The sequence below is a fragment of the Motacilla alba genome, chromosome 4 (assembly GCF_015832195.1).
Source record: "Motacilla alba alba isolate MOTALB_02 chromosome 4, Motacilla_alba_V1.0_pri, whole genome shotgun sequence".
Lineage (NCBI taxonomy): Eukaryota > Metazoa > Chordata > Aves > Passeriformes > Motacillidae > Motacilla > Motacilla alba.
Window position 1 is genome coordinate 61,042,734 of NC_052019.1, and position 25,803 is coordinate 61,068,536.

Genomic DNA, 25,803 nt, shown 5'->3' on the forward strand with positions numbered 1-25,803 from the left:
GCAGCACTGCCTGGCAGCATGTGGCTGACTCAGCCTAGACTTAGTGAGACCTTCAGGTAGGAAGGGACCACTGGAGTTCCCTTTTGCAGCCTGCTGCTTACAGAAGGGGCAGCTCTGAGGTCAGGTCAGGCTGCTTGGGGCTTTAATGGGTCCATCTTTAAATGCCCTGAAGGATGGAGGCTGCAGAACCTCTCTGGACAATCTGCTGCACTGCTTGGCTGTTCTCACAGTGAGCAAATTTCTCTGTATGTCATGTCTTAGGTGATGTTTTCAGTCATGCCCATTTTCTTTTGTCCTTCTTGTGGAGAACTGTGACAAGCCTGTTTTCATGGTAGCACTGCTGTAAGTGCTGGTGGGCTGCTGCTGGGCCCCCCTGAAGCTGTTTCTTCTCTAGGCTGAAGAAGCCTCATTCCATCAGTCTCTCCTCACAGAGGCCTGTCTAGGTCACCTCCAGTAGGATGGAGACACTTCCTGTGCTCCCGAGACAGCTGTCTGGAAGACGCAGAAACACTGCCTTTCCTTTAAGGTGATGCCTGCATATTGTCAAGCTGTGGTGGAGAGGAAGGTCCCTGCAGTAGACTGACACATGGTGGTGACAAAGCACCATCCTTACATCCCCTAGGTAAGAGCTCCAAAATTGCACCCTTTGCTTGGGGCTGTCACCCTTCCTGCAATCCTGAGAGCCAAGAGTGTGATTCTGTGTTTTGTGAATTAAACCCTTCAGCACCATGAGGGAGAAGTCCTGCTTGTCCAACAGGATTTCCTTCCACAACGGGGTAACCCACCTAGTTGATCTAGAAAAGCCAGTAGATGTAAAGCCAGTAGATGTAACCCTTTTGGACTTCAGCAAAACTTTTGATACAGTCTGTCACAGTATCCTTCTGGACAACATGTGCAGCACACAGCTGGATAACCATGTTATGCGATGGGTGAGCAGCTGGCTTACAGGTCAGGCACAAAGGATTATAGGGAATGGGGTGACATCAGAATGGTGTCCAGTCACTAGTGGGGTTCTGCCAGGCTCTGTCCTTGGCCCTGTGCTCTTCAACATCTTTGTTAATGACCTGGATGCAGGACTCAAAGAAACGCTGAGTTTGCTGATGATAGTAAACTGGGAGGAGTTGTCAACTCCCTTGAGGTCAGAGAAGCCCTGCAGACACCTCAACAAATTAGGGAGATGGGCAATCATCAGTTGTAGACAGTTCAGTAGGTGAAGGGCCAGATTCTGCATCTGGGATAGGGTAACCCTGGATGTACGGACAGACAGGAGAATGAGAAACTGGAGAGCAGTGCTGTGCAAAGGGCTATGGGGGTCCTGGTCGATGGAAAGTTGAATGTGAGTCAGCAGTGCCCTGGCAGCCAGGAGGGCAACTGTGTCCTGGGGGGCATCAGGCACAGCATGGCCAGCTGGGCAAGGGAGGGGATTGTCCTGCTCTGCTCTGCACTGGGGCGGCCTCACCTCCAGTGCTGGGGGCAGTTTGGGGTGCCACAATATAAAAAAGACATGAAGCCATCAGAGAGTGTCCAAAGGAGGGCCACCAAGGATGGTGAAGTGTAGTTATGATATTTTGTGAAAATCCCTTTGCTAGGATTTTCTGCTCCCGAGAAGTTGAGAGGGCCTCAGGAACAAATGTGAACAATTTGTTATCTGCTACTGTGGAATGCAGCAGGTGCTTCCTCGATTGGTCAATGTGGGATGTTTCTATTTGCTGACCAATCAAGGAGGCAGCAGCTCTCAGACTCTCTGGGAGTCACAGAACTTTGTTATTCATTCCTTTCTATTCCTGTCTCGCCTTCTGATGCATCTTTTCTCTCTGTTCTTTTAGTATAGTTTTAGTGTGGTCTTTTTTAATGTAATATATATCATAATATAATAAACCAGCCTTCTGAAACATGGAGTCAAGATTTCTCCTTCTCTTCACCAAGACCTGGCTGCCCTGAAGACCACCGCATCGGTGAAGGGCCTTGAGGGGAAGTTGCATGAGGAGTGGCTGAGGTCACTTGGTCTGTTCAGCCTGGAGGACACTGAGGAGAGACCTCAGTGTGGTCTTCCACATCCTCATGAGGGGAAGCAGCAGGGCAGGCACTGATCTCTTCACTCTCCTGATCAGTGGCAGGACTTGAGGAAACAGCCTGAAGCTGTGACAGGAGAGGTTTAGCTTGGATGTCAGGAATAGGTTCTTCACCCAGAGAGAGGTTTAGCAGGTTGAACTGTCTCCCCTGGGAAGTGTCACAGCACCAAGCCTTACAGAGTTCAAGAAGTGTTTGTACAGTGCTCTCAGGCACAGGGTGGGATTCTTTGTGATGTTGCTGTGCAGGGCCAGGAGTTGGACTCAATCATCCTGATGGATCCCTTCCAACTCCGCATACTCTGTGACTCGGTGTTAAGAGCAGCAGGTCAGCAATCCCTGGTGTGGGAATGGAGAAAGGATGTTCTGGAGCTGCTGGGGACCCTTCGGCTTTGTGAGGTGAACTGCAGCAACGCCAGTCGGGGTCAGCGAGCCGACGGATGGACAGCACGGAATGCGCTGGAGGACCAGCGCTGAGCGGGCTGGCGATCTCGTGCCCTCGGTGCCGTACGCGGGGGGCCACACGGCACCAGCCACGACCCGACGCCGAGCTCCCCGCGCCATTATCCCGCGGGGCGGGCCCAGCAGCTCCTCCTCGGCCCCCGGGCCGCGCTCGGGCACGCCCTCAGGGCGGGGCGAGGCCCCTTGGCCGGGAGGATGCCGGAGGCGGGGCGTGGGGCGCGGGCGCGCCCGCCCCCGGTACCGCGGCTGCGCCTTGCCTGCGCTCGCCGCCGCCATGGACAGCGACGAGGAGACGTTGGAGGAGATCGTGGAAGGTGCGTGTCCCACGGCTCGGAGAGCTGGGCCCGCCGGCGCCGGGCGCTGCTGCGGGAGCTATGGGGGCGCGGGGCGGGGGCGGCGGAGGCGGCGGCAGCGGCGGCGGCCGGAGCTGGGCGGCCGGGGTCGGGCGCAGCGCATGACATCAGTGGGCTTATGCAACGGGCGGGCCGGGGCCGCGCACGTGGCGGAGCTCGGCCGGGGGGAGCCGGGGCCGCGCTGGCGCCGTTGCCGGGCGGGCGCTTTGGGTGCCTCCCGCCGCCGAGCGCTCCGGCCACAGCGGGAGGCTCCGCACCCCGGACGCGGGGATGGCGGCTGCTCGGCTCTTATTGTCAAAAATAAGTCACGGCCGTGGTTTTCTGCCGCTGCTGTGCCCCCGTGCGGGCGGTGGCCTGCCGCCCGCACTCCCTGGGTGGCGCGGCCGGTGCCCGCTCCTTCCCCCGGCGGCTGAGGGACATGGGGATGCTCGTCCTTGGGGAGAGCCCAGGGAGCCAGGGCTGCAGTCACATATGTGCAAATGGAGAAGGGAAAAGAAAGAGCGACTCCAAGAAGACACTGTTGCCATATCTGTGGGCAGCAGGGCTGGAGCCATCCGTATGGGAGCGGGGTGGGCCACTTTATAGCTAATATCCACCCTCTGTGGGCAGTTCACCTCTCACATGTGGATAACTAACCCTTAAGGAGTCCTAAACCCAGAGGCTCGTGTCCTCTGGAAGTGAATTACTGATGGAAACCTTAACAGGCAGGGATGCGGCTCCCCAGCATGCTGTCATCCCGTCAGGCGTCTGGGAGCAGGGAAACAAAGCACAGCATCTCCCTCTGTGGGAAAGCACCGGCTCCCCAAGGATTCCTCGCAGAGGGAGGACCGTGGTCCTGCCGGGAATAGCAGTCCAGGGTGTTCAGCTGTTGGGACGGGGAGCAAGGAGCTGCCTAAGGTGCAGGTAATGCCGGTGTTCGCCGTGTGCCTCCTGTGGCAGAAGGATTAGGCCTCAAAGCGAGTTGCTCCAGGGAAGGCGTCTGTCTTGCCCGGCAGCTCAGTCCGACAGCAGATGTGAGCTGAGCAGCTGCTGCTCGGAGCTGGATTTACTGTCTAGGTGTGTGGTGTCCGAGCTAGAGAAGCTTTGTTGTGTAGAACATGGGTCTGAGGGAAGCGAGGCTCTGCTATGGGGGAGGTGGGTCCTTACAGATGTGTGCTTTTCCTCTGCTTTTCCTCCCAGCTTCTCAGATCTGTGGGTTGCAATTGTCTGGGGCAAGGAGTCACAGTTTTCATCCTTATGTCATGGATAAAGTGTTCTGCTGTATCCTGGATTTGTTTGGCATCTCTGTGGGCTAAGGAAACACATTTTTAAAGCATTTTTTTTTCAGCAGTGTATATGAATGTGTGTGTTTTTCTGAGTGAGACAGAAGCAGGATGCTCTTTGGTAGTGAAGAGGACTTTGCACTTACCCAAAGGAAGTTAGAAATACAGAAATCAGCGCTTCTACTTTTGTAGAGGGGAGTTTGATTTATTGTTGTGATCCCCCAAACATCCATCTGGCATCTTTGTGGCCAGAATCTTTTAGTGATGATGCACATTATATGTCATCTGTTAAGTAATAGTGATACTGACAGTAAAGGGCTTTTATCTTTGATTTGTATACATCAGTGGTTTCAGTAAGTGACTCCATTGTGAACTAGCCCCTATTAGGATAATTCCTTTTCTTGAAAAGTTCGTTATCTGAGCTTAAGAGGAAGTCTTGGGAGACCCTTAATGAAGCAACACAAGTGAAGTTTTACAGTAATTTAAAAATATATTTAGATGTTTTTGGTTTATTTTTTGCAAATGGAGGAGAGTGGTGACAAAGGAAAGTGGAACACACTGCTTCCCATGAAATAAAGAGGATTTTTTCCGTTGACTTAATTTGAAACAGAATTAGAGCCAAAGGCCTCAGCCATGCAGAAAAAAAGTTGTATTTATGTTATGAAACTTGAAATTGCATTTTTTTCCTCCATGTCGTTGACTAAGAGAGACTGTATTTCTTGTTTTGTTGCAGTGGTGGGGGCATGTTTTTGTTTTGGTTTTTTTTTTTTAATAAGGGGGAAACTTCTAGCACATTAGAATAATTGGATTCTTTGTATTGTGGCTGAGATTAAGACCCTGTATAGAGGGCACTGGATCAAAGCTGACCATTTTAAATCTCCGAGGTATTCTGTATCCTACTGTGCAAAAGGCCTGACATGTGTTCTCTGTACAGGCATGGCAGCTTTTGTGTTGGGCTTTGCATTCCAGCAAAATCTTGACAAAGCTGAATAGTCATAGAGGACAAAGTTGCAAGGGTTTGTTTTTGTTGTTGTTTTGGGTATTTTTTTAAATGGTATCATATACCAGTACTATCAGTGTATTTTTTTTAATCCAAGTGTTTTATAAAAGTTTTGCCCCTGTAGTGACGGGGAAATTGGTATTGTATTGTTTAGGGTTTGTTAACTTATACCAGTGTACCCTTCTATATTGATAAAACTTAATTTAAAAGGCTTTTAATTAAAACTATACATGTTGACATAGTTTTACATCTAAAAGAGGTGTCCCCATCAGAAATGTTACTGACCTTTTAGTTAAATTGGTCATTAATGTATTGGTTATTAATGTTTCACCATTAATAATAATTGGTTAAATTTAGCGAAAATTTGTCCTTTCTACAAAAAGGAGTGTCCTGACAGAATGGGAGGGGGAAAAAGCCTTTCTTCTCTTCGGAAAAAGCAATTTCTGTTTAAAGAGTTCCTCTTCAAAGTTAATTAAAAGCCTTTAGAGATAAAGGCTTTTCCCCTTCCACCTTTTGCTCTCTCTTTTTACTCTATTATTTCTCTCCCTGTGAACTGATAAGCAGTGCCTGATTTGATTTACTGGATTCTTAAACTAGTAACTGTTTTCAATCTAGTTTGGACTAGGGACTTGAAGTGAGGGCACAGTCATGTGCAGGTGCGAGAGAAACTTAATGGAGCATGCAGGGGAAGGGTGAGGGAGGCAATCCTGGCTCTTGGATGAGTTCAGATTCCTCGCTGTTACTTTCTCCTCTACACTTCTCTAGGTGCATTTCCATACTCAGTTAAGTCTGCCCAGCTTGTTCCCTCACTGGGCACCGGACTCGAGGTCTGGTAGCACTGAAGCACCTCTTTTTGCCTGCATTAGCCTTATTTACTAGCAGTAAATAAGTCCCCCTCATACTGATGTTTGTTTGTGCTTTTTCATATGTGTGATGAACCTTTTCAGGTTAGGGCAAACTTGCTCAGGGAAGAGCTTGACCCAAAGCCTGCAGAAGTCGATGCATATACTGTCTCTCATCTCTAATAGACTATGTATGCATCACCAGACTGGGAGAATTGGAGATAACGTTTTAGTTAGAAGCGTGGAAGAACATAAAATAAATTACAGCTAGTCTATATTTATAGTTTTCATGCAAAGTTTATAATTTATACCTGCTAAAATGTCACTGTGGGATCTGTAGCGCCCATTCAGGTGTGTCCCTGTGCTCAGCCCTGCTGAGTTCTGCAGCCAGAGCTCGCACAGCTAAACCAGGCAATAACCATCGTTTGAAGCACTTCTCTGTTGTTTTGCTTTGGCTTTGAAGAGGCAGTTAGACATACAATAGGAGCCTTATTATACTTTAACTTAGTAGAGTTGGCCATTTATATTCAATAAAACACAAACCATGCAGGTGAGGATCCAAGTGTGTTGTCTCTGCTTTCCCTCTGTGTAACAGCTGTAATAGGGAAAACTGATGTGGCTGGGGGTAGGAAAAGGATATGAAGTGAACACATTGGAAAGGAGAGCGGAGTTTAAAATATTAAATACCATATTGACTGACATATTGCAAGGGTGCAGGATTATGGATATTACATACTTTGTATTTCTTTAAATTCCTGTGAATGCAGCTGTATAGTGGCACACCTACATTATCATAAGGCATGTGTTTATCAAAAGAAAAAAAATCGAACATTTTCTTATCCTGTTCTCACCAATGAATACATGTTTTAATTAAAGAATTTTTATACTTTTGAAGATGTATATTCATACGAGGTAGACTACTATAAACCTTGTTTCTCTCAGAAACCAGTTTTGCTTATTATTCTCTTCTGTATCCTGTTTCTCATCTCTTTTCTTTTATCCTTATATTTTATTTTTATTTGAAGCTATGTGTTACACAAGTACAAACTTCAGTTGTAGAGAATGTCTGATCACTGTTCCTAACAGCAATGATCTGAATTACTGTTTTGTACTAGGGAGCTACTGCATTTCAAGTAGCTACATAATGAGAGCAGATATAAAATCTTGCATAATAATTAATGTGTTCTGTTGCTCTTTGTTTGGATTTTATTTCAGGGCATCTAGATGATGATGGGCTGCCGCATGGATTCTGTACAGTAACCTATTCATCAACAGACAGATTTGAAGGAAATTTTGTGCACGGAGAAAAGAATGGCCGTGGCAAATTCTTCTTTTTTGATGGAAGGTACACTCTGACTCTTTGATTTTTCTTCTGTATTCTTCCTTCTGCTTGTAGCGATGCAAAACTAATCTACATTGATTGTATACTGCTGAGTTTCTGGATAAGATTTCTCATTAAAAGCTGTAGCTGAAAAGTTTGCTGATGCTGTAGCCATTCCTGTGGTGGCTTTGTGTGTAATGAGGTGCCTGTAGTTGTTTCCTGGAGGGAGAATGCAGTGGTGTGTGCTCTTTTAGCACTGTAAAGTTATGAGCTGATTAGAAATCATAAGGAATGGGAGGTGGTCAGGACTATTGAAAACCATGCTGTTGCTGCAGGCCCCCACCAGGTAATAATTAGCAATGACTCCATGATTGCAGAAGGCTGATCAATCACTTTATTATATCATCTTATACTATCCTTATTAAGAAGCTCGTAACCCTGACAGACAGTCCGATACAGCTTTGACCTAATTGGTCAATCAATTCAAACACCATCCAGTATCCAATTGAGAAGTCACCCTTTGGTAGACAAATCTCTAACACATTCCACATGTGCACAACTACAGGTACAGCAAGTCAAGATAAGAATTGTTTCTCATTCTTTTCTCTGATGTTCTCACAACGTTCCCTAGGAAAATGCCTGGGGAAGTCTGTGCATGCTGCTCTCTGTGGCCAGAGAGCTGCTGCCACGCCATGCTGACAATGACTTGGACATCAAAGGTCATTACTTCAGGTGGACTTCTTTGCCTTATAGAGCTGCACAGAAAGTGCAACTGGACCAGGAGCTCCCTGTGCCAGCCCTCACACACAGATATAGGACCTTGGCAGAGAGGCTTGCCTTCCGCTTTGTCAAATTGTTTATCAGTTAAAGGACTGAGTTAAATACAGCAACTGTAGTTAATCCTCTGTAAGTTGCTTGTGGCCTGATTTTCTGAAAGTAAGAGAACCCTCTATCATTTACCTTCTTTTCACTGGGAATTGTGACAGTGAAATCAGGCTAGTCCATGCTTATGCATGTGTTTTCTTCTCTGATCCTCATTATGAACACCTTGTAAGTCTTCCCCCCACCATCACTGCAGCATTGCTGTCTGCAGTTGCTCAGAACTTCCTCTGAGGGAGCAGCAAATGTATAAAATGACACGATTCTTCATGGTTTTGCAGCTGCTGGTGATACTCTGAATAGTGGCTGTTAAACTGACAGTGATGCTGGGTCTACTCTCTTCCTGCTCAGCAAAAATCTGAGCCGGAGCAGAGGTATTGTGCTGTCTCAGTGAGTCAGCTCCTTGTCTGTTCTTGCCTTTGCACTAGCTTCATGCTGGGGATTGTGGATTTTTTTTCATGAGAAAGATAATGTATTTATTCACTTATGTATAAAGGGATTAGGCCTCCAAGCTTGGATGAAGAAAAATCCTCACTGTTGCTGGTAATGGTCTTATTAAATCTTCTCTGAGTAACTGAAAATCAGTACTGCCCAGCAGCTGAGTTCTCTAAAATAGTTTTGGTGTAAGTTGTTAGACAGCATCTCTATGGACACACGTACATAATGTTTCTGTGCTGGTGGATGATCTCAGCAGAGTAGTTGCTGATTGTATAGTCAGAGGAACTGACCCACTATTTTGTTTATAAGGCTGCTCCTCCATGTAATGCAGGGTACAGGCAGCTTTTAGTGGGAAAAGTCAGGTTGCTGCTGAGCCTTTTCTGTACTGCTTGAATGTTGCCAACTTTTTTCTTTTTCTCTTTCTTTTTGTTTTCTCTCTCAGTTTTCATAACTCTTAAAAAACTGGAATAGCTGGCCACTGATAACTTTCGGAACTAGTAGAAGGAAAATATGCAAAAATAGTCTGCAATGTGGTTTTGGAAAATGCGGTATTTTAATTAACTGTTATATTTTTTAAGATAGGTGAAGCAGCCTTAACTGAGCAGTAGCTAATTATTGAAGATGTCATTTGTCGAACTATGCCCAGCTATCAAGACTAAGTTGCTTTCTGAAGTGGATGGTTCAGGAATCACGACATTTCATAAGAATGACCTGGCATAAAACAGGACATTCTGTTTCCATTAAGTGTGCCATGGGCAAGGCTGAGTGCTCATGAAGATCAGCAATAAATATCAAAAATGTCTCATAACAGCTCTCCCTTTGCAGAATCCTGTGCAGTAAGCTAGCTGGTTCAGCACTCGTGGGTGTGTTTCCCTGGCAGGCTACTGAGTAAAGGCTGACAGCTGTACTGCTGTTCCTCTGTTGTTGGGGAGTAGCTGAGTCCTGTCAAATACAGGACTGGCTGCAGTGTCAGCATTCTCATTTTTTGAGTATTGGGGAATAGGACTGGCTGCCTGGCTGCCTTGTTTGGTAAAGGAAACTTTTCCCTTTACTGGAATAACTGGTCCCTTCCTGTTGATTGTTTGAGGGAATGGAAATCTGGAATGAAATATCAGTTGGTTTTTTCCTTCCCATTTAAGAAAATGCAACAAATCACAGCATATTCTTTAAGAGAGAGAAGTTTGCCCTCTGGCATTCTCCCTGTTTTGGATGGTGGACTTGAACTTTCTTTGGTGCCAGTGGTTCTGGAGTGTATTTTGCAGAACTCTTTGCACTATAAAGGCAAGCATGAGAGCTGTGCTTGGCACAGAGCTGCAGCTGCCCTTCCTCCCTAATTGGAAAGTCATGTAAACTGACATCTCCCAGAACACAGTAGAAAACTATTATTTTTAGGGGAAAAGTTTTCTATGTTTCCATATAGAGGGAGGAGAGATAAATGGATTTGTCTCTGTAGATATTAGCCTAATCCCTGGAAGGATATTGGAGTAAGTATTTACCCCCCACCCCCAATCCATATAATTGGTTTAATTGTTAGATAAGAAGTATCTTCCATCCCTTCAAGGCATAGTGGATAATGGTAAGCTGGTACATCTGATAAATCTTGACTGTGGTAGAATTTATGTTGTCAGAAGTATGATCATCTGAGAAGCAAACCAGAGAAATACAGGCTGCTTCAGAGTTTGTATTAAAGAGGTTTTGCTTATGGAAGACCCAGAAGCTATTTATTCATCTTTGTGCCGGTCAAGTCTTAGTTGCAATTATTGTGTCTGGCTGCAGACACCATACTTTGGGAACTTGAAGTGAAGTGAGGAGCAGGGTGGAAATAGCTCAGAAACTCTGAACAGCGTAGAAGCTTCCAAACCTGACTTTTTAGATGAGCTTGAAGGACATAGACTTATTTCTTAAGGTTACATCCTTTTGATTTCCTTAGATGAGATGGGTCTTTTGATCACTGTTCAGAGCTTAATACAAAGAGAGAAAACATAAAAGTTTGAGTTACAGTAAAAGAAAATATATTCTTTCCAGGGCTGAAGCGCTGTTGTAATTTAGCAATGTTTTAACTTCAACTAGTGCAATTAAAGGTAACGAGACAGGATTTTTGAATACATAAACTGGGGGTGGCTGCTGCTTGTAAAGAGTAATCCTACATGTGCACACTATGTGTGTTTTCACTACAGTGAAATTAAAATCTAGTGATCTGTGATAAATTAGAGGGGAAAGTGGCATCATTTATAGTTAAGTAAGGGCACTCATTTCTGCTGGTTCCCTCGTTGTTCCTTGTGCTGGAGTGCCATAGCTATCTGTGCAGCTCTGTAGCAACCTGGATCAAGAAATCCATTTGACTGAAAAGCTAAATTATTTTCCTGCCCCTTCTTGTTTTGCATCTAGTGTGCACTGAGGCGTTTACTGTAATATATTTTCCCATGGAAACCTCATCCAGTTTGCCAAAGTTACATAAAAACAGAGCATGAAGCTTTAGAAGTGAGAGTGTGAATTCTGAAAAAATTTTCCTTTCACAACTCTTGCAAATCTATGTGGTAAAACAGGTAGAGTCATGTGCTCACAGACACTGTGTCAGATTATACCTTAGACGTCTGCATTTGAAAAAGAATTATGCAGTGAAAATATGTGTATGCTGACAGCTGGCTGTTAGCTAATTGTGTTGAAGTAAAAGCTAAACAGGTTGTGTTCCCTTATGCTAATCCTAACATGAGAAAGAAATATCTGAATAGATTCTCTTTTATGGTGATAGCAAAGGGTTTGCAAGACAAAACAAAATGAAATGTTTCTTTGTTTAAATCCAAGTGCAGCACAAGTTCTGTTTGGCAGGCTGTGTTCCATTTAAGAGAAATACATGAAAAATGGCTGCTTTTAGCAGGGCTTGTACGAATGGCTGCTAAGTGTATTGCTGGGGAGCTGATGCTGAACCTGTGACAGTTCATTCCCTGTCATAGTTCACGTGTACAGCAGCTCAATTTCATTTCTCCAGGCACATGTCAGTGAAGGTCCACATGTAGCAGGTAGAAAATCCTAATATGAGAGTGGCCTGCTTGAGCAAGAATTCCTTCTTTGACCAGGAACATCCATTTGCTGACTGTTCCAGCCTACAGAAAATGCCAAGCATGTGAGCATGTGACTGAGATGAGTGATTCAGTGTCCATGCAGCACACCCTGATGAAAGGGTGCTCTAAGTTGTTTTCTGCCTTGGGAGCTCCATAGAAACAAGTTTCTGGTTTTCACCTTGGCATTCCAGTGTGTTGAGGCTTTGGGTTCACCCCTGAGAGGTGAACAGTTTTCCACTGCTGTTTTCTTTCTCTCTTCATTAGCACCCTGGAGGGGTACTACGTTGATGATGCCCTGCAAGGCCAGGGAATCTACACCTACGAGGATGGAGTGGTCCTTCATGGCACCTACGTGGATGGCGAGCTGAATGGCCCAGCCCAGGAGTACGACAGTGATGGGCGGCTGATATTCAAAGGGCAGTATAAAGACAACATCCGACATGGAATCTGTTGGATTTATTACCCGGTAAACTTGACCACCTGCTCTTCTTATTGTAGAATTACGTACCTTTCTTTTCTCCCCAGCTGAAAGAAATACCCACCATGACCCAGCTATCCAAAAATCAGCACACACAGATCTGGGTAAAAGATCTAGGCATTCTGATTTTGGATAATCTTACACAAAGTTAAAGGATATTGGTGTTGAATGTTTGCCCAGTAGATGAGATTCAGTGAGGCTGCAAGATGCCCTCCACCATTTTCATCTTCCAGGAAACCCAGCCCCTTGGAAGTGAGTGCATTTACATAGAATTTGTATGTAATGTAGAAATAGGATTTGTTATAATTTATGCATTATCTCTTTGGGAAGGCTGGACTAATGATTTTGCCACTTTGTAGTGCTGTCTGCAGGTGAGGAGCATGGAAGCCATGCTAGTTATTGCAACCCGCTGCTCTTATTAGAGTAAGGGGAGAGACTTCATCTCCGTTTCTGCAGGATATTGTTGTGGTCCATGGTGGTGGTGGTGGATGCAACCTTCCCCAAGAGCGTCTTGCGCCAAGGGGTAGGAGCCAGGAGAGCACCAGCACACACAGACACGAAGCAGCTCAGCTGTGAAGACATGGGAGGGTCCAGACATGGAGTTCCAACGTGCTTTATTTCAGGCAATGCTGAAGGGGTGCAGGGGCCAAAGACAAAAGAGGGTCTAGGGTATAAATACAGGAAAAGAGGGGGCGGAGGAGAGCATCAGGGATCCAGTGGTCAGAGGACTCCTGGGTGGTACACAGGAAAAGGGACCCATAGGGAATGCCAGGGTGGGTAAGTGGGGACATAAACCAATGGGAAGACCTCACTAGAACATGAACATAAGGGTAAAAGGGGTAGGGAAGGCCAATGGGCCAATGGAGGAGGACAGAACTGGAACAAATTTCATAGTGCTGTAGAGCACCATGGGGGAAGCTTCTTTTTTCACCCTGAGTTGTGAGGAATGCCCAGAGCCTAAGGTGCATTCTTCAGGGGATCACTCTTGTTCTCTCCCCAGTAGACTCATGGGCCTCCACAGGATATGTTGTGAAGACTGGCTTTGCCTAATATATCAGATGTAACTAGTGTGAGAGCTGTGCCTCTGAGTGGAGTTGTGGACAAGTGATTTGCTAGTTAAACAAGACAGTATTTTATCTTTTTTTAATTTTGGTGTTCTTTTACAACCATGCTAGTTAAGGCAGTGACTGTTGTATAGCTTTTAGGGAGTTTTTGATGCAAATTTTTAAAAAATAGAATTCCTATTCAGCCTTACACAGTAGAGTTCACTCTTTCAGTCTTACCTCATGCCAAGAAGGAGGTAACGTCTGCATGTAATTAAGCTGCTGGTCAAAACCCAGTCTAATTCTGTGCTACATATGGCATAAGCTTTAGTTGCAGTTTAATTTCTAAATGCTTACCAACACTGTTCATTTCATTTACTGGTTTTTACTCTTGCCATTAACCATGTATTAGGATCAGCAAATGCTTGGTGTGTGCTGCCAAAAGTTGTTCAGTCCTAGTGTATAAAATACACACAGCTGACCTTTCACTTCATGTATCTCCTGCTTCATCTTCCAGATGACAAAATGTTGCTGTACCTTTTAGAAATGTTGATAATTAGAGGTTGATTATCATTATTGTCTTGCCAGACTAAAGGATGCAAGGTGTTCCAAAAATATCCTTTGCCATGGAACCAGTTATTTTCTCGTGACTCTGTGCAGGATGCTTTGTGCACAGGTTTTTTTCCTAGACTTAAGGTTCACTCTTCCCTATTACAGCATGCTTGAAACTCTTTCATCCTTGGAGTTGAACAAAATTGTGTCTCTTTGAAATAGAGCCTGTGCACAGTGGTCTTGATATAAATCAGTTTGTTTCCACAACACATCTGCTGGTCTTGCTCCACGGTGTTATTTGGAGATGCTTCCTTGTCTTTTTTGAAATAAATACCTGAAGTGGTGTCTAGGTTTGAAAGACAGGTGTCTGCCAAGGAAGGTGGGAATGTCCCTTGGAATGGAAAACGTGTGACCCCCTTCCCTCTGAATTATTATAACTTTGAAATTAAGGGGCTTTCAGGCAAAGATATGGGTAAAGGAATAGCAGTTATTTACAAGTATGTATAACAAGGCAAGCAAACAGGCGCAGCAGCAGCCCAGCAGGGCAGAAGCAGAAACCCACCCGCAGCCTTCTCTCGGCCGTCGGGCGCTTTCCCCTTCGGTGCAGTTCCGGTCACGGCCAGCAGGGGCGCTGGGGGCTCCCGGCCGGGCAGGGCGGGTGCGATGATTGCCCCGCGCCTGCAGGGGGCGCTGTGGCGCGAGCTCGGCCGCCTCTCCACACTGTGGTGGCGCCGGCTGGGATGAGCAGATCCCTGAGCAGGGAATGAAATGTATCCGAAGCTCAGTAGCAGGAGCATGGGGGGCAGGGAGTCACAGCAGGCAGGGGGTATTCCCTCAGAGGGGCTGGGGGTTCCAGGGTTTCCCCTGAGGCACCTGAGTAGGTGGTGATGGGCCTTTCTAGTGAGGCAGGTTGCTAAGAAGTTTCCAGTGCAACAGCCACTCCCAGGAGCAGAGCTGCTGTGGGAGACAGCAGGAGACGCCTCGCCTGGAAGTGGTGGCGAATTGTCCCCCCGGCAATCGCAGCCTGTCTTCCTGCAGATGTGGGGCGGGGGCGAGAGAGAGAGAGGGGGAGGGAGCAAAAGGGAGGAGCTGAGCCCAACCCCTCACCCTGACAAAATCTCAGTATTTTTGTCCTTCTGAAGAAAACTCCCTTCCCAGGTAAAGAGAGTAACCAGCTACACCCTTCCCCCTCCTCTTCCTCCCAGCCACATCTTTTGTTCTCTTAAGTATGGGTAGTTATTGTTTTGTAGCAAGAGATGGAACAAAATTGCATGAGAGAAAGAAACAAGGAAAAATCCTAACCCCAGCAAGTGGTTAGACCTGTGCTAATGTATGCATCTCATTTCTGCAGTTCTGGAAATAGATCTAACCTGAGCTGCAGGCAAATCACAGATGGCAAAGCCCAGGGCTAAAATGCATAAACTTCGGAGAGGAAAAGTGTAGCTGTTGATGCTTTCCACAAACAGTTGTTCTCACTGATTACCACCTGATGCTGGAGGACATTCTGGGAATAATTTTTCCTCAGTAGGGTCAAGTCTTTAGAGGTACCGTGTATCAGCAAGGTAGCGTTAAATCTTTTCTTTCTCCAGCTCAGTATCTGGATAGTATAGTGATCAAATTTGGATATCTGTATGGCTTTGGTCCTTGTTTTGCACACTGCACACACGAAACTTTCACCAAGTAAAATTGAATGTTTGTGTCACATGGAAGGAAAGACCTTGGATTTTGCCTATTCCAAACAACATAGAAAATCAGTTTTATCCTAACTGGAATGACTTCATCAAGCTTCTTCGTGTGTTTGTTTCTCTCTGATTTTCAGAATTTCAGATCTGAACTTACTGATACATTTTTTAAAAGTTGGGGAAAACCCTTTTCATTTACTGAATGTTTCCTAGAAAATAGAATTCCCTACAGCATTAGAGTGAATATAAAGGCAGACTTTTACATGAAAGCTGTCAGGTACTCAATATGGCAAAAACCGCACATGGTACAGTAAATTCACCATTTTCTAAGGTTTGTTGATTAGTGTAACTATCATGTATTGTCCAGTTAAAAGGTTAGTTGATGAGGTAATAATTGCTTGGGTTCTGCCCCACTGGAAGCAGTCCCCAGGCTTCTTTTGCCCCTGTTTTGTTATGTCAGGTCCAGATTCTTGTTGGAAAACAGAACGTCATCGTAATTGGTACTCTTCTTGGAGTAAGACTAAAGAATATTTTAGGAATGTGTTTAGAAGGTTAGCATATTGTTCCTAAATGTAGGGGAACATGATAGGAAAAGTAATAGAAGCTACAGTCAGACATCTGCAATCTACAAAGCTACAAATGCATGAAAAATATAAAAAGCTAAAAATCTTAGGCATCAAGAATAGTAAAGTATAATTAAATGCTTTGCCTTTTCTTTCTTGCCTGTGCTCTCAGGATGGAGGCAGCCTTGTGGGAGAAGTGAACGAAGATGGGGAGATGACTGGAGAGAAAATAGCCTATGTGTATCCTGATGGAAAGACTGCATATTCTGGAAGGTTCATAGACGGAGAAATGATAGAAGCAAAACTGGCAACTCTGACAGCTGTTGAGGATGGGAAACCTCAATTTGAAGTAGTTCCAGGCAGTAAGTTCAGCTAACACAAAATTGTCTTCCTGCTACCAGCCCTTTGCAGCAAACAGCTTGGTTCCTGTAATGTTCCTCCCTGGAGACTGGCTGTGATGACACAGGCTGTTAGTGAGGGGCCCTTTCTCCAAGTCACAGATTGGGCAGAGAGGAAGATGGTCTTTGTCCTGGAAACAGTTGGGAAGTGCCCCCTGTGTGGTCCTGCCCAAGTGCGTTTCATAGCCCTTCTCTCACTCCTGTGCTCATGGGCACAGTCCTGCTTGTCACACATTCTGCTATTCTCTGATGGAAAGATGGAAGAATGGAAAACCTGCTCCATTCACCCTGGTAATGGTGCTGCAGTATTTCTTGCAGTGAAATAAGTGCAGGAGGGGAGCGAGGCCCTGATTGGGTTATAGCTGTCAGCTGGGTTTGTGCACGTCAGTGTTTGCAGTGTGAATGTTCTGGCACCTGCATTGCTGGGCTGAGACTGGAATTAGTGAACCAGATTCCGTCGTTGTGTAATGGTCTGATTCACCAGCACCCTCCTGTGTGTCTGGTCCTGCTGACAGAAAGTGGCTGTGAAGTGCGCAGGGGTAGGTTGGGGCCTTCTCCACCTAGTGGCTTGAACCTGTAGTTCTGGGGTGGGTTTGTTATTCTGAGGTGTTTGTGATGTTTTGGAGGAGTGTGGGTTAAGCTGCAGTAACAAGCAGGGACTGCTAATGCATTTATTGCTCTGCCAGCAAAAATTATCTCACTTGATATGAAGTAGGAACATAAAGCTCAGTGAAAAGCTATTGACAGGCAAATGCATGTGCATTTATTTTTGCTCAGTTACGCTAGCAATTCAGAATTTAACTTAAAACTTACTTTGTAGGAGGATACGGTTGTGCTTTGTAGATGGATGAAGTTACACTCAGGAGGAAGCTGCCTTCAGCCAGAACAGATCCTGGACGCCAGGGGCAAAGGCCTTATATCAGACTTTGTAGTATTCTGTTTTGTGGGGTTTTTTCCCCATCTTATTTCCATCTTCTTCTTAATCTGTGTCCAAGACAGTCCTCTGGCATTGGGGAAAACGAAGTATAATTAGAGCTGTACCACTAAGTTGCTTATTAATGGCAAAAAATAGAGGACTGTAGCAAGGGTGCTTTCTGATTACCAAATGTTATCTTCTGGCTGAAGTCTCTTCAGGATCTGGACTAGAAAATATTTCATAATTGAAGTAATCAGGTTTTTGTGGGTTTTTTGGGGATTTTTTTAAATGAGCTGTTGAATATATCCTTTTAAGTTTTGTTTTACTTTTAAATTATATTTAGAGACAGTAGGAGGGTCAGTTTCGAAAGAGTATCCAGTCCTGCTCTACAAGTTGGTAATTCGAAGAAGATATGTATCATCTTTTTGTATTACTCTAGAATGTTGAGGGGAAAAAATAATCAAGAAAGCAGTATCTCAGTTAAGGCTTTTTACAGGTGCAATTCTGTTTAATACCTTTTTTTTTGGAAGTGTAACGTTTTTTGCAGCCTTTAAAATTTAATTGTTGAATGTCTTGATTAAGTTAAGGATTGGATAGTCTCAGTGCTGCCAATTAGTTGATTTCCTTCACCGATGTCTGATTTTTTTAGGCCCAATGTACAGTTTTGACAAATCAACTTCATCCTGCATTTCTACAAATGCCCTTCTTCCTGATCCTTATGAATCAGAGAGGTAAATTTTTTTCTTCTCCCCATATTTCTTTACTGTTAGCTATTTAGGGCCTAATTTTGCGAAGCTTTTCTCATCTAAAACTTAAAGGATGTGTAACGGTTTGTAAAATGGAAATCCTGTGTGTACCTCAACTGTAGGTGCTTTCTGATACTCTGAAATATCTAAATAAGTGATTAGTAAAACACTTGCTTTAATTTGCATTGAGTATTTGAAGATAGGGTGCATCACCTTGAGAACTCCTGCTTCTCAGTGCATGTACATACCAACAACCCCAGCTTGGTGGGGACTTCTGGGGTTCTGATATGTTATTTAGGGTGTTCCTGAATTGAAGCCATCATTGTGGAGTAATAACAGATTGGCACTTTAAAAAAAAAATAAGTTTTCTAAGTCAGCCTAAACTTCTCACCAAATACAAGTTTTGACAAGATAGAGAGAACATATGGAAGAGAGGAAGGAAAGGAGTTCCATAAAGAGGTTAATAATAATAATAATGATAATTTGGTTTAGTTGTTGCTATTGTTACTAGCTTTATTGTTATACTGAAGTATTGGGCTTTATCCCAGCAGTGTTGTACTTCTTGAAAGTTAAAACTGCAGCCAGTCACTGATTCCATGCCCTGTTCCTCTTGTAGGGTGTATGTGGATGTCTCTCTCATTTCCAGTGCTGGAGAAGGATTGTTTTCAAAAATAGCAGCAGAAGCCAGTACAGTGATGTCCTTCTATAATGGAGTGCGAATTACACACCAGGAGGTAAAGAAAAGAAAAAAGTCAGTCTGAATTTTCGTTGCTCCTCCTGAAATTTTCTTTTCATAGTAGGATCTAACACCCACTACCTTCCCACCCTAGATTTAACAGGATGGAGTTTAACTGAAAGAAAATGCATGCTCACCTATGTATAGATTTAAAAAGTGTGGGTTGTTCTTTTTAATGACGTACACCTATGAAAAGCTTTATTTGCATATATTTTGAATGTTGGCTTTCAAACTGCTGACAAAGTTGACCCCTCCTACACACAGACATTGGATTTTTGCCTTGCAAACTAGGTAGACAGCAGAGACTGGGCCCTCAATGGAAATACAATATCCCTGGATGATGAAACAGTCATAGACGTGCCAGAGCCCTACAACCACGCTGCCAAGTACTGTGCCTCACTGGGGCATAAGGCTAACCATTCCTTCACTCCTAACTGCACCTATGAGCCGTAAGTACAGCCCTGTGTTTTAGGGTAGGAGCTGCAGCCTGGCTCTCTGGGCTCACAGGTGGTCCCTGGGCAGCTGGATGAGGACCAGTGGTGGGCTGGGAGTAAAGACTTGAGGCACTGAAGGAGTTTCTGCTCACCTCAGCTGAGTTGGAAATGGGCTAGCATTATGGGTGCTTGATGTCTGTTGGGACTTACCATGGAGGATCTTGAAGTTTGCAGCTTGTTCATTTTGTCTTGAACTTTGAGCTGCTTCTTGATTGTAAAATGCATCATCACAGCTCTCTAAATCCTAGCTTGGCTAGGATGAACTACCAATGCTTTGATAAATCAATATTTTTGCTCATATTCTTAAATATTTATGAGGCTGGCTCAAGTCTGCTAATTCATTATCAGATTATGCAGGATTGCTCTGAAGTGAGCGAGTTCTGGAACTGTAAAAGGGGCTGGCAGAGTATAGGAATTGACAGCTGAACCTAGTAAGGATGTTTTTTCCCTAGGTTTGTTCATCCTCGTTTTGGGCCCATCAAGTGTATCCGTACCATCAGGGCTGTGGAGAAGGATGAGGAGTTGACAGTGGCTTATGGGTACGACCACAACCCGGTGGGGCAGAATGGGCCTGAAGCACCAGAGTGGTACCAGCTGGAACTGAAAGCTTTCCAGGCTGCCCAGCAAAAGTGACACAGGAGCACCTTCTCCGTTCAGCAAACTGAAACAGAAACTTGGATCTATGCACTACCTTTATACTGAAAACTGGACAACCAGGGATTGTTCATGCTGTTGCATCATAACCTTGCATTCTGTGTTAAGAGATAAGTTCCTTGGATACTAACTAGGTTTGACTGTGTTACTCATAGCAGATTTAAAAATTAGCTAGCATTGCACCAGTCTTATCTGAAGAAATTATTTAATATTCTATACAAGATGTGGTATTCTTTGGTAGCTTCTGCTTTTGCACCATATGCAAAGATGCCAAAAGACTAGAACAAAACTAAAATGGGTGTGTTGTTCACTTTTAGTCGGCAGACTTAGTGTTGCTCTCTATCTGCCTAGGCATTATTGTGCAACTGCATTTTGCATATATGCCACTTGTGATGATAACAGTAATATTTTGATATTCTCTAATAGTAGCATAATTTTGCCTTTTTAAACCTTTGATCTGAATCTTGCAATAGAGCAGTTTATTTATTAGCATATAGGAGGCTGGGTTTTAACTCCCCTTTCCTCTTGTCTGAACGTTGTTCTTTCTACAAATCCTCTTTTGTAGGAGAAAATCCTTTCTAACTAGTGGAAAGGCTTGTGTGTGTATGTGAGAGTGCTGTGTGTTGGTCTCTGTGGCTCTCAAAATAGTATAGCAACATGTCTAAACCTAATATTTATCTAGCCTGTACGGCTGGCTTATTTTATTTAATTTATTATTATGACATGCAAATGAAGCTGTTCTTTGCATGAAGATTTTGTGAAAAGGAGAAAACAGACTTGCTGTTGAAAGACTTCCAGAAGTACCTGTTCTGGAAGGCAAGCACATGACTTGCATCCACGTTCATGAGTTGGTTTGTGTATTTTCACCTGTTCAAGTGGCCAGTTCTCAAGGCAAAAGATGCTTGGATCTCCTATGGATTCTCTGAAAGGAGGTGCATGTATTTGGGGGCAGGCTGTAGTCCTCGATGAAGGAGAGCTGTGTCTTTTCATTTGATGTTCACTTGATGGAACAACATAGCCTTATAGACATCTTTTAGTAGTTCTGGTTTATGACACAGTGAATTAATATAATATGAGGTGTCAAAATAAGATTTTTTTTTTAAAGAAAAGATATTAAAAGTTTGTTTTTGAAAGACAAGCAATGAATGTAAAAACATCACTCAATGCTCATATTTATAAACAGCAGTCAATCCATAGCTTTGTTGCAGCCAGCAGTGGGGGCTTGTGAATATTCATCTGCAGGGCCATGCTCTGGGGTTTTTCAGGGGTAGGGAACTTGTATGGTTTTTCAGATACTGTACCAGTCTTGCCTAATGCTGTATAAGAGAAAAATCATTGTCTTTGTCTGGATACTGGAGCCTTTCTGGGACTCTGATGTTCTCTTTTGGGTTTAGCAGCTTAGGAAAAACTCCAATGCATTTGCAACACTTTCTTTAAATGTTTGTAGTTTTTAAAAGTTTGTATATATGTAACATAAATGATTTGGGAATCAGACCTACCTTTCTATTGCAACATATTTTGGTTGCTTGCTTGAACTGTTGGAGGCATCTGGCTGTCTGGGGAGCTGGGCAGGGAGAGTGTGTTGGGTGCCTGCAGGTAGAAGGATGAGCCTGCTCTTCTGTGCAGTCTGAGAATCCTTGCTTTGGTACCTGAGGAAAGTTAGGAATTACTCATAACAGCCGTGGCTCTGTTTAGTCCCTGTGGTTGCTCACAAACATTTTCCATCTCCTCATCATTTCAGTTTGCACAGAAGTTGCTCTGTGCATGTGCGGGGGCAGTGACAGGCAGGCTCAGGGTATTGTGACACTCTTTCAGCAGTGATCTGCACATGAGCTGTGACGCCTCCCATCTCCTCGTGCTGGACACTCGGGTCACCGCTCCGTGTCTCATCCTCGGCAGAGGTGACAGGTCAGGGACTCACCTGAGTGTGCAGAGACACAACTAACCTCAGAGGTGATGGAGAGTTGGCAGAGGTCAGTCAACTACTCAGCTTCACCAAATGATTCTCAAAAAGAAATATGCATGGCTTCATCTGTCCCTGCCTGCCCATGGGTCATTACTTTAGGTCATCAGCCGCTTGCAGGAAAGCCTCTGGTAGGGAGCTCTTATGTGTATCTTGGGAATTATTGTGCCAGGATCATGAAGTTTGCAAAGCTGAGGCTTGAGTTTAGGTCCAGGAAAGAGCAGAGGGAAGACGTGACTGAACCCTGCTGGGAATGGATGGTAACTCCTTCCACAATTTTGATAACTTGCTTTGGACTGCTGGCCTCTCTGTGCTCACTGGGGAATTGTATTTAAAATGTTCTGATCTCTAGAGCTCCTTTGCCTTCATTTCTGATCAGTCTTGGATTCCTCTGCTAATCTCCTGTGTGGAGTTGCTTATGTTTTAATAGATTTGTCAGTCTTCATATTGCCTGATTTTGAGATAAATAGAATATAGGTGCTCTTTGTGCATCAGGCTTGAAGATTGTATCCTAAAATAGGGAATTCTAGGAAGAAAAGGCACTGAGGTGTCCTGTGTCTTCTCAAAAAATTTGGTGAGAGTCAAGCAGATTCTTTTGTACATGTGTGCAGCCTGATAGGTAGCATGCCACAGCTGTGGCTGTTGTCTCTGTTATCTCTGCTGTCCTTCTCAGCTCTGTAAAATCTGTTGGTCCTTCTATAGCTCCCTTCTTCAGCGACCAACCTTCTATAAAAGTTGTGACTACAGAGCTGCTTTGGCTTGATTCAGGACCAAGCCTTTTAACTCTTCTTTGTTTTCTCTCTTTTCCTGGTCTGTTAGAGGGGAGATGGCTTTTGCCACTGGGTGGTGAAAGAGCTCAGTGTGTCCTTCAGAGGTGTGAGCTGGCATCCCCTGGTTCAAACACAGGTTAGTTACACAACTCCAAATAATGCCTTAACTTGGTCAGTATGTTGCAGCTCAATTTCCAGGGCTCACTAGAGAGCAAGACCAGCTTCACAAAGCTCCTCATTGGTAGTGTGATGACATCCATAGACACAAGACCCGCGCCCAGCCATGGTTTTCATTTGGGGCAGAGGAAGTATCACCTTGCACAGCAATCTTCTTGGGTCTGTAGGATGCAGCTGACTACTGGTGAATATGCAATAAGTAAAGCTCCACTTCTTAGAGTCTGGCCAAAGACCTTTCCTCTTGGTACTGAAGCTGGGAGGAGAGCTGATGTCTGTCAGCTGAGCCTGAGTGAGTGTCTGGCTCTCGGGATACCCATTGGGACTAAAGAATAGCATAAGAAAAGCTGGAATTACTGCATTTTTCAGGTACAGATCAGTTTCCAAAATCTGCCTTTGGTCTGCAGTGCTGCACGTGGCTTCTCCATGATGGGAGGGTTACTTGAGCTCCTTTATGAGAAGCCTGTATCGTGCTGTATTAGAGGCTGCTGATGATCTCTTTAAAAAAAATCTGAAGTGGATCTTCCTGTGATGGCAGCAGAGGCTTTTGTCACCGAGAATACAGAGGCTTTGTTTTCTGGAAGTGGCTACTCTTGGAGATGAGAGCCAGAAAAGTTGCAACTGAGAGCTGCCTGCTGCTGGGATCACTCCACTGGATAAGAAGGAAGGAAAAGGGCTTAGGCCGTGGAGGGGATATCTGAAGTTGAGTCTTGTGCTATAATTTTACTTTTGGGGATCCTGATTTTCTTTTAACAAACCTGAAAAGGCTTTTTATTCCCTTTTTAAAAAATAGTAATTATAAAAAACTTAACCCTACATAAATACCTGTAAATTTTGACTGCTGAAAAAGTCAAAGGAGATACATGGAAATGGCTTTTCAGCTGTGAGAGTTTTTTGACTTTTTCTACAGTTGCCATGATACCTCCTAGTATCTCCTAGGATGGCCCATGCTTTTATTAGGTGAAGCTCCTGGGGAGATTTTGGGAGCTTTGGGAGGCCATGGGGTGAGGCTGCATGTTTTGGGAGTGACTAGGCAGACTTCTCCTTGGCACAGCCTTTCCAGATGTGGAAGTGTTGCACACAGATGGCAGCGGGTTTTTTCCTGGAGGTCTTGTAGCATGTTGGTAGAAGCTGGAAGCAACATGCTACAAGCACCAAGAGCTCTGTCAGGGATTTCTCACCCTCTGTCAGGCACTGGAGGAGCGGAGTAGCCAACATGTCCCATCTGCTAAGAGAAACTCATAAATTACGGAAATTGGCACTTTCTTGTTTCCTTCCCAGCTGTCTGCCCTTGTCCTCCAGTCAAACCAGTGGTCACCACTTGGGTTGTGCCAGGGGTGCAGCAGTGTTGCTTCTGACTGCTGGAAAAAAATGTGTGATTTGTGTCCTTTCACTCAGTTTGATGGTCTTTAGGAAAATGCTGCTGTTGTGATGAGGTAACTTTACACAGAGCCAAGTATCTGCTGCTTTGTTCTCCGTGGCCCAGCAGAATTGCTGGAGCTGTGGGTGCTGAGGGCTTCACCTCCAAGCACTTAAAAAAACCAAATTGCTTTGGAAACAATGGTACTTCAGTATCTTCTTGCATGCTGGGGTGCTGCCTGTTCCTCGCTTCCACTGCACTGCTGTGTGCCAAGGGCATCCAAGCAAGGAAAGCGGGTGTGGGAGCAGCTTCATCTGTGAGTGGAAATGAGCTTCACCTGCAGTGAACTTGTTCCTTATGCTTCATGTAATGGAAACATGAGAACTGTATTTTTGGTCAAAGAATTTTAAGCAGTCTTATAAGGGATTTTTTTTTTTAAGGAAAAAAAGAGTTGCAAGATTAAGTGCATGTTTACTTGTCCCAGATCAAAGGTTTTGAACACTAAGGTCACTCTGTCTTGAGTGGACCCTCCTCTGTCTTCAGGCAGTAGAACTTCCTGCCCTTTTTTCTCTTTACCATTTTACTGTAACTCTTTTTTTCCCCTAGGAGAAATATCTGTACAAAAATTACAAGCAATTAAAAGTTCAAGCCATAAAATCATGAGTGTGGTAAGACTCGCTTCACAAGTTTTAACATTTGTATGTAAAATGATGTTTGTATGAAATATTTTCATGGTAGAAAGAATATTTAAACAAAAAAAGTTCCAGTAAGATCTAAACCAGATTTAAAGGGATGTCTTTTTGTAAGATGCAAGTGTAATTGAATACCAGTAAGTAGATAATTTCGAGGTTTTTTTAGGGTCGATGCAACAAATGATCCTTAAAATTATAAATGGTCATTTCTGCTATTTGGGGAAGTATTATGCAGCATTACATGCAGCCGCCATAAATAATTGCAGTAGCAAGGCTAGTCACGTTTTCAAGACGTACCTCTCAGCTTGTCTCTTCATAATACCATACAAATGACCCCTCCCTCCTTCCTGTAGATTCCCTCCTAGAAAACTTTTCCTACTGCAGCTGTAACAAGTTTAACTCTGAGCTAAGAACCAGACTAAAATTGTGTATTACTTAACAGTTTCTGCTGGGCCTTCTGCTATTTTAATACTCTTCAGCCCATAATTACTGGGTGTCTCTGTTCTGAAGAACTAAGTGCTAAAGAATAATCTTTGGGGTAAGCTTATACATGTGTTAACAGTTAACCCCGGAGTATTCAACTTGTGTACAGTACTTGATAGGTGTTTTATGACATTTGTACTCGAACTATGAGCCTTACTGAACATCTGTAAGTTTATTCATGACTTTTAAAAAACGGATAACTCTAAGAAAGATGTTTACATGAATGATGTTTGCCCTTCCTTTCATGTTATGAATGGGGTTTTTATAGTGTGTTTGGGCGTATGTGCAAGGAAGCAAGAGAAGTGTTTCTGGGGAAAAACAGACTTGACAAACATTTGTAATAAGTGAATTTTAAAGATTGCTTTAATTGCGCTATGAAGGCAATGCAAAAATAAAATATTCAACAGAAAA

The 25,803-nt window shown here is 44.2% G+C and overlaps 1 protein-coding gene across 1 annotated transcript; it reads left to right on the top strand.

The window, feature by feature from the left end:
- The first annotated feature begins 2,701 nt into the window (after nucleotides 1-2,701).
- On the top strand, nucleotides 2,702-25,803 carry SETD7 (SET domain containing 7, histone lysine methyltransferase). The gene is made up of 8 exons (XM_038135814.1): nucleotides 2,702-2,845; nucleotides 7,204-7,333; nucleotides 11,953-12,154; nucleotides 16,179-16,368; nucleotides 17,970-18,051; nucleotides 18,683-18,800; nucleotides 19,094-19,251; nucleotides 19,749-25,803. The coding sequence occupies exons 1-8, from the start codon at nucleotides 2,806-2,808 to the stop codon at nucleotides 19,927-19,929; spliced, it is 1,101 nt and encodes a 366-aa protein (XP_037991742.1). The 5' UTR covers nucleotides 2,702-2,805; the 3' UTR covers nucleotides 19,930-25,803.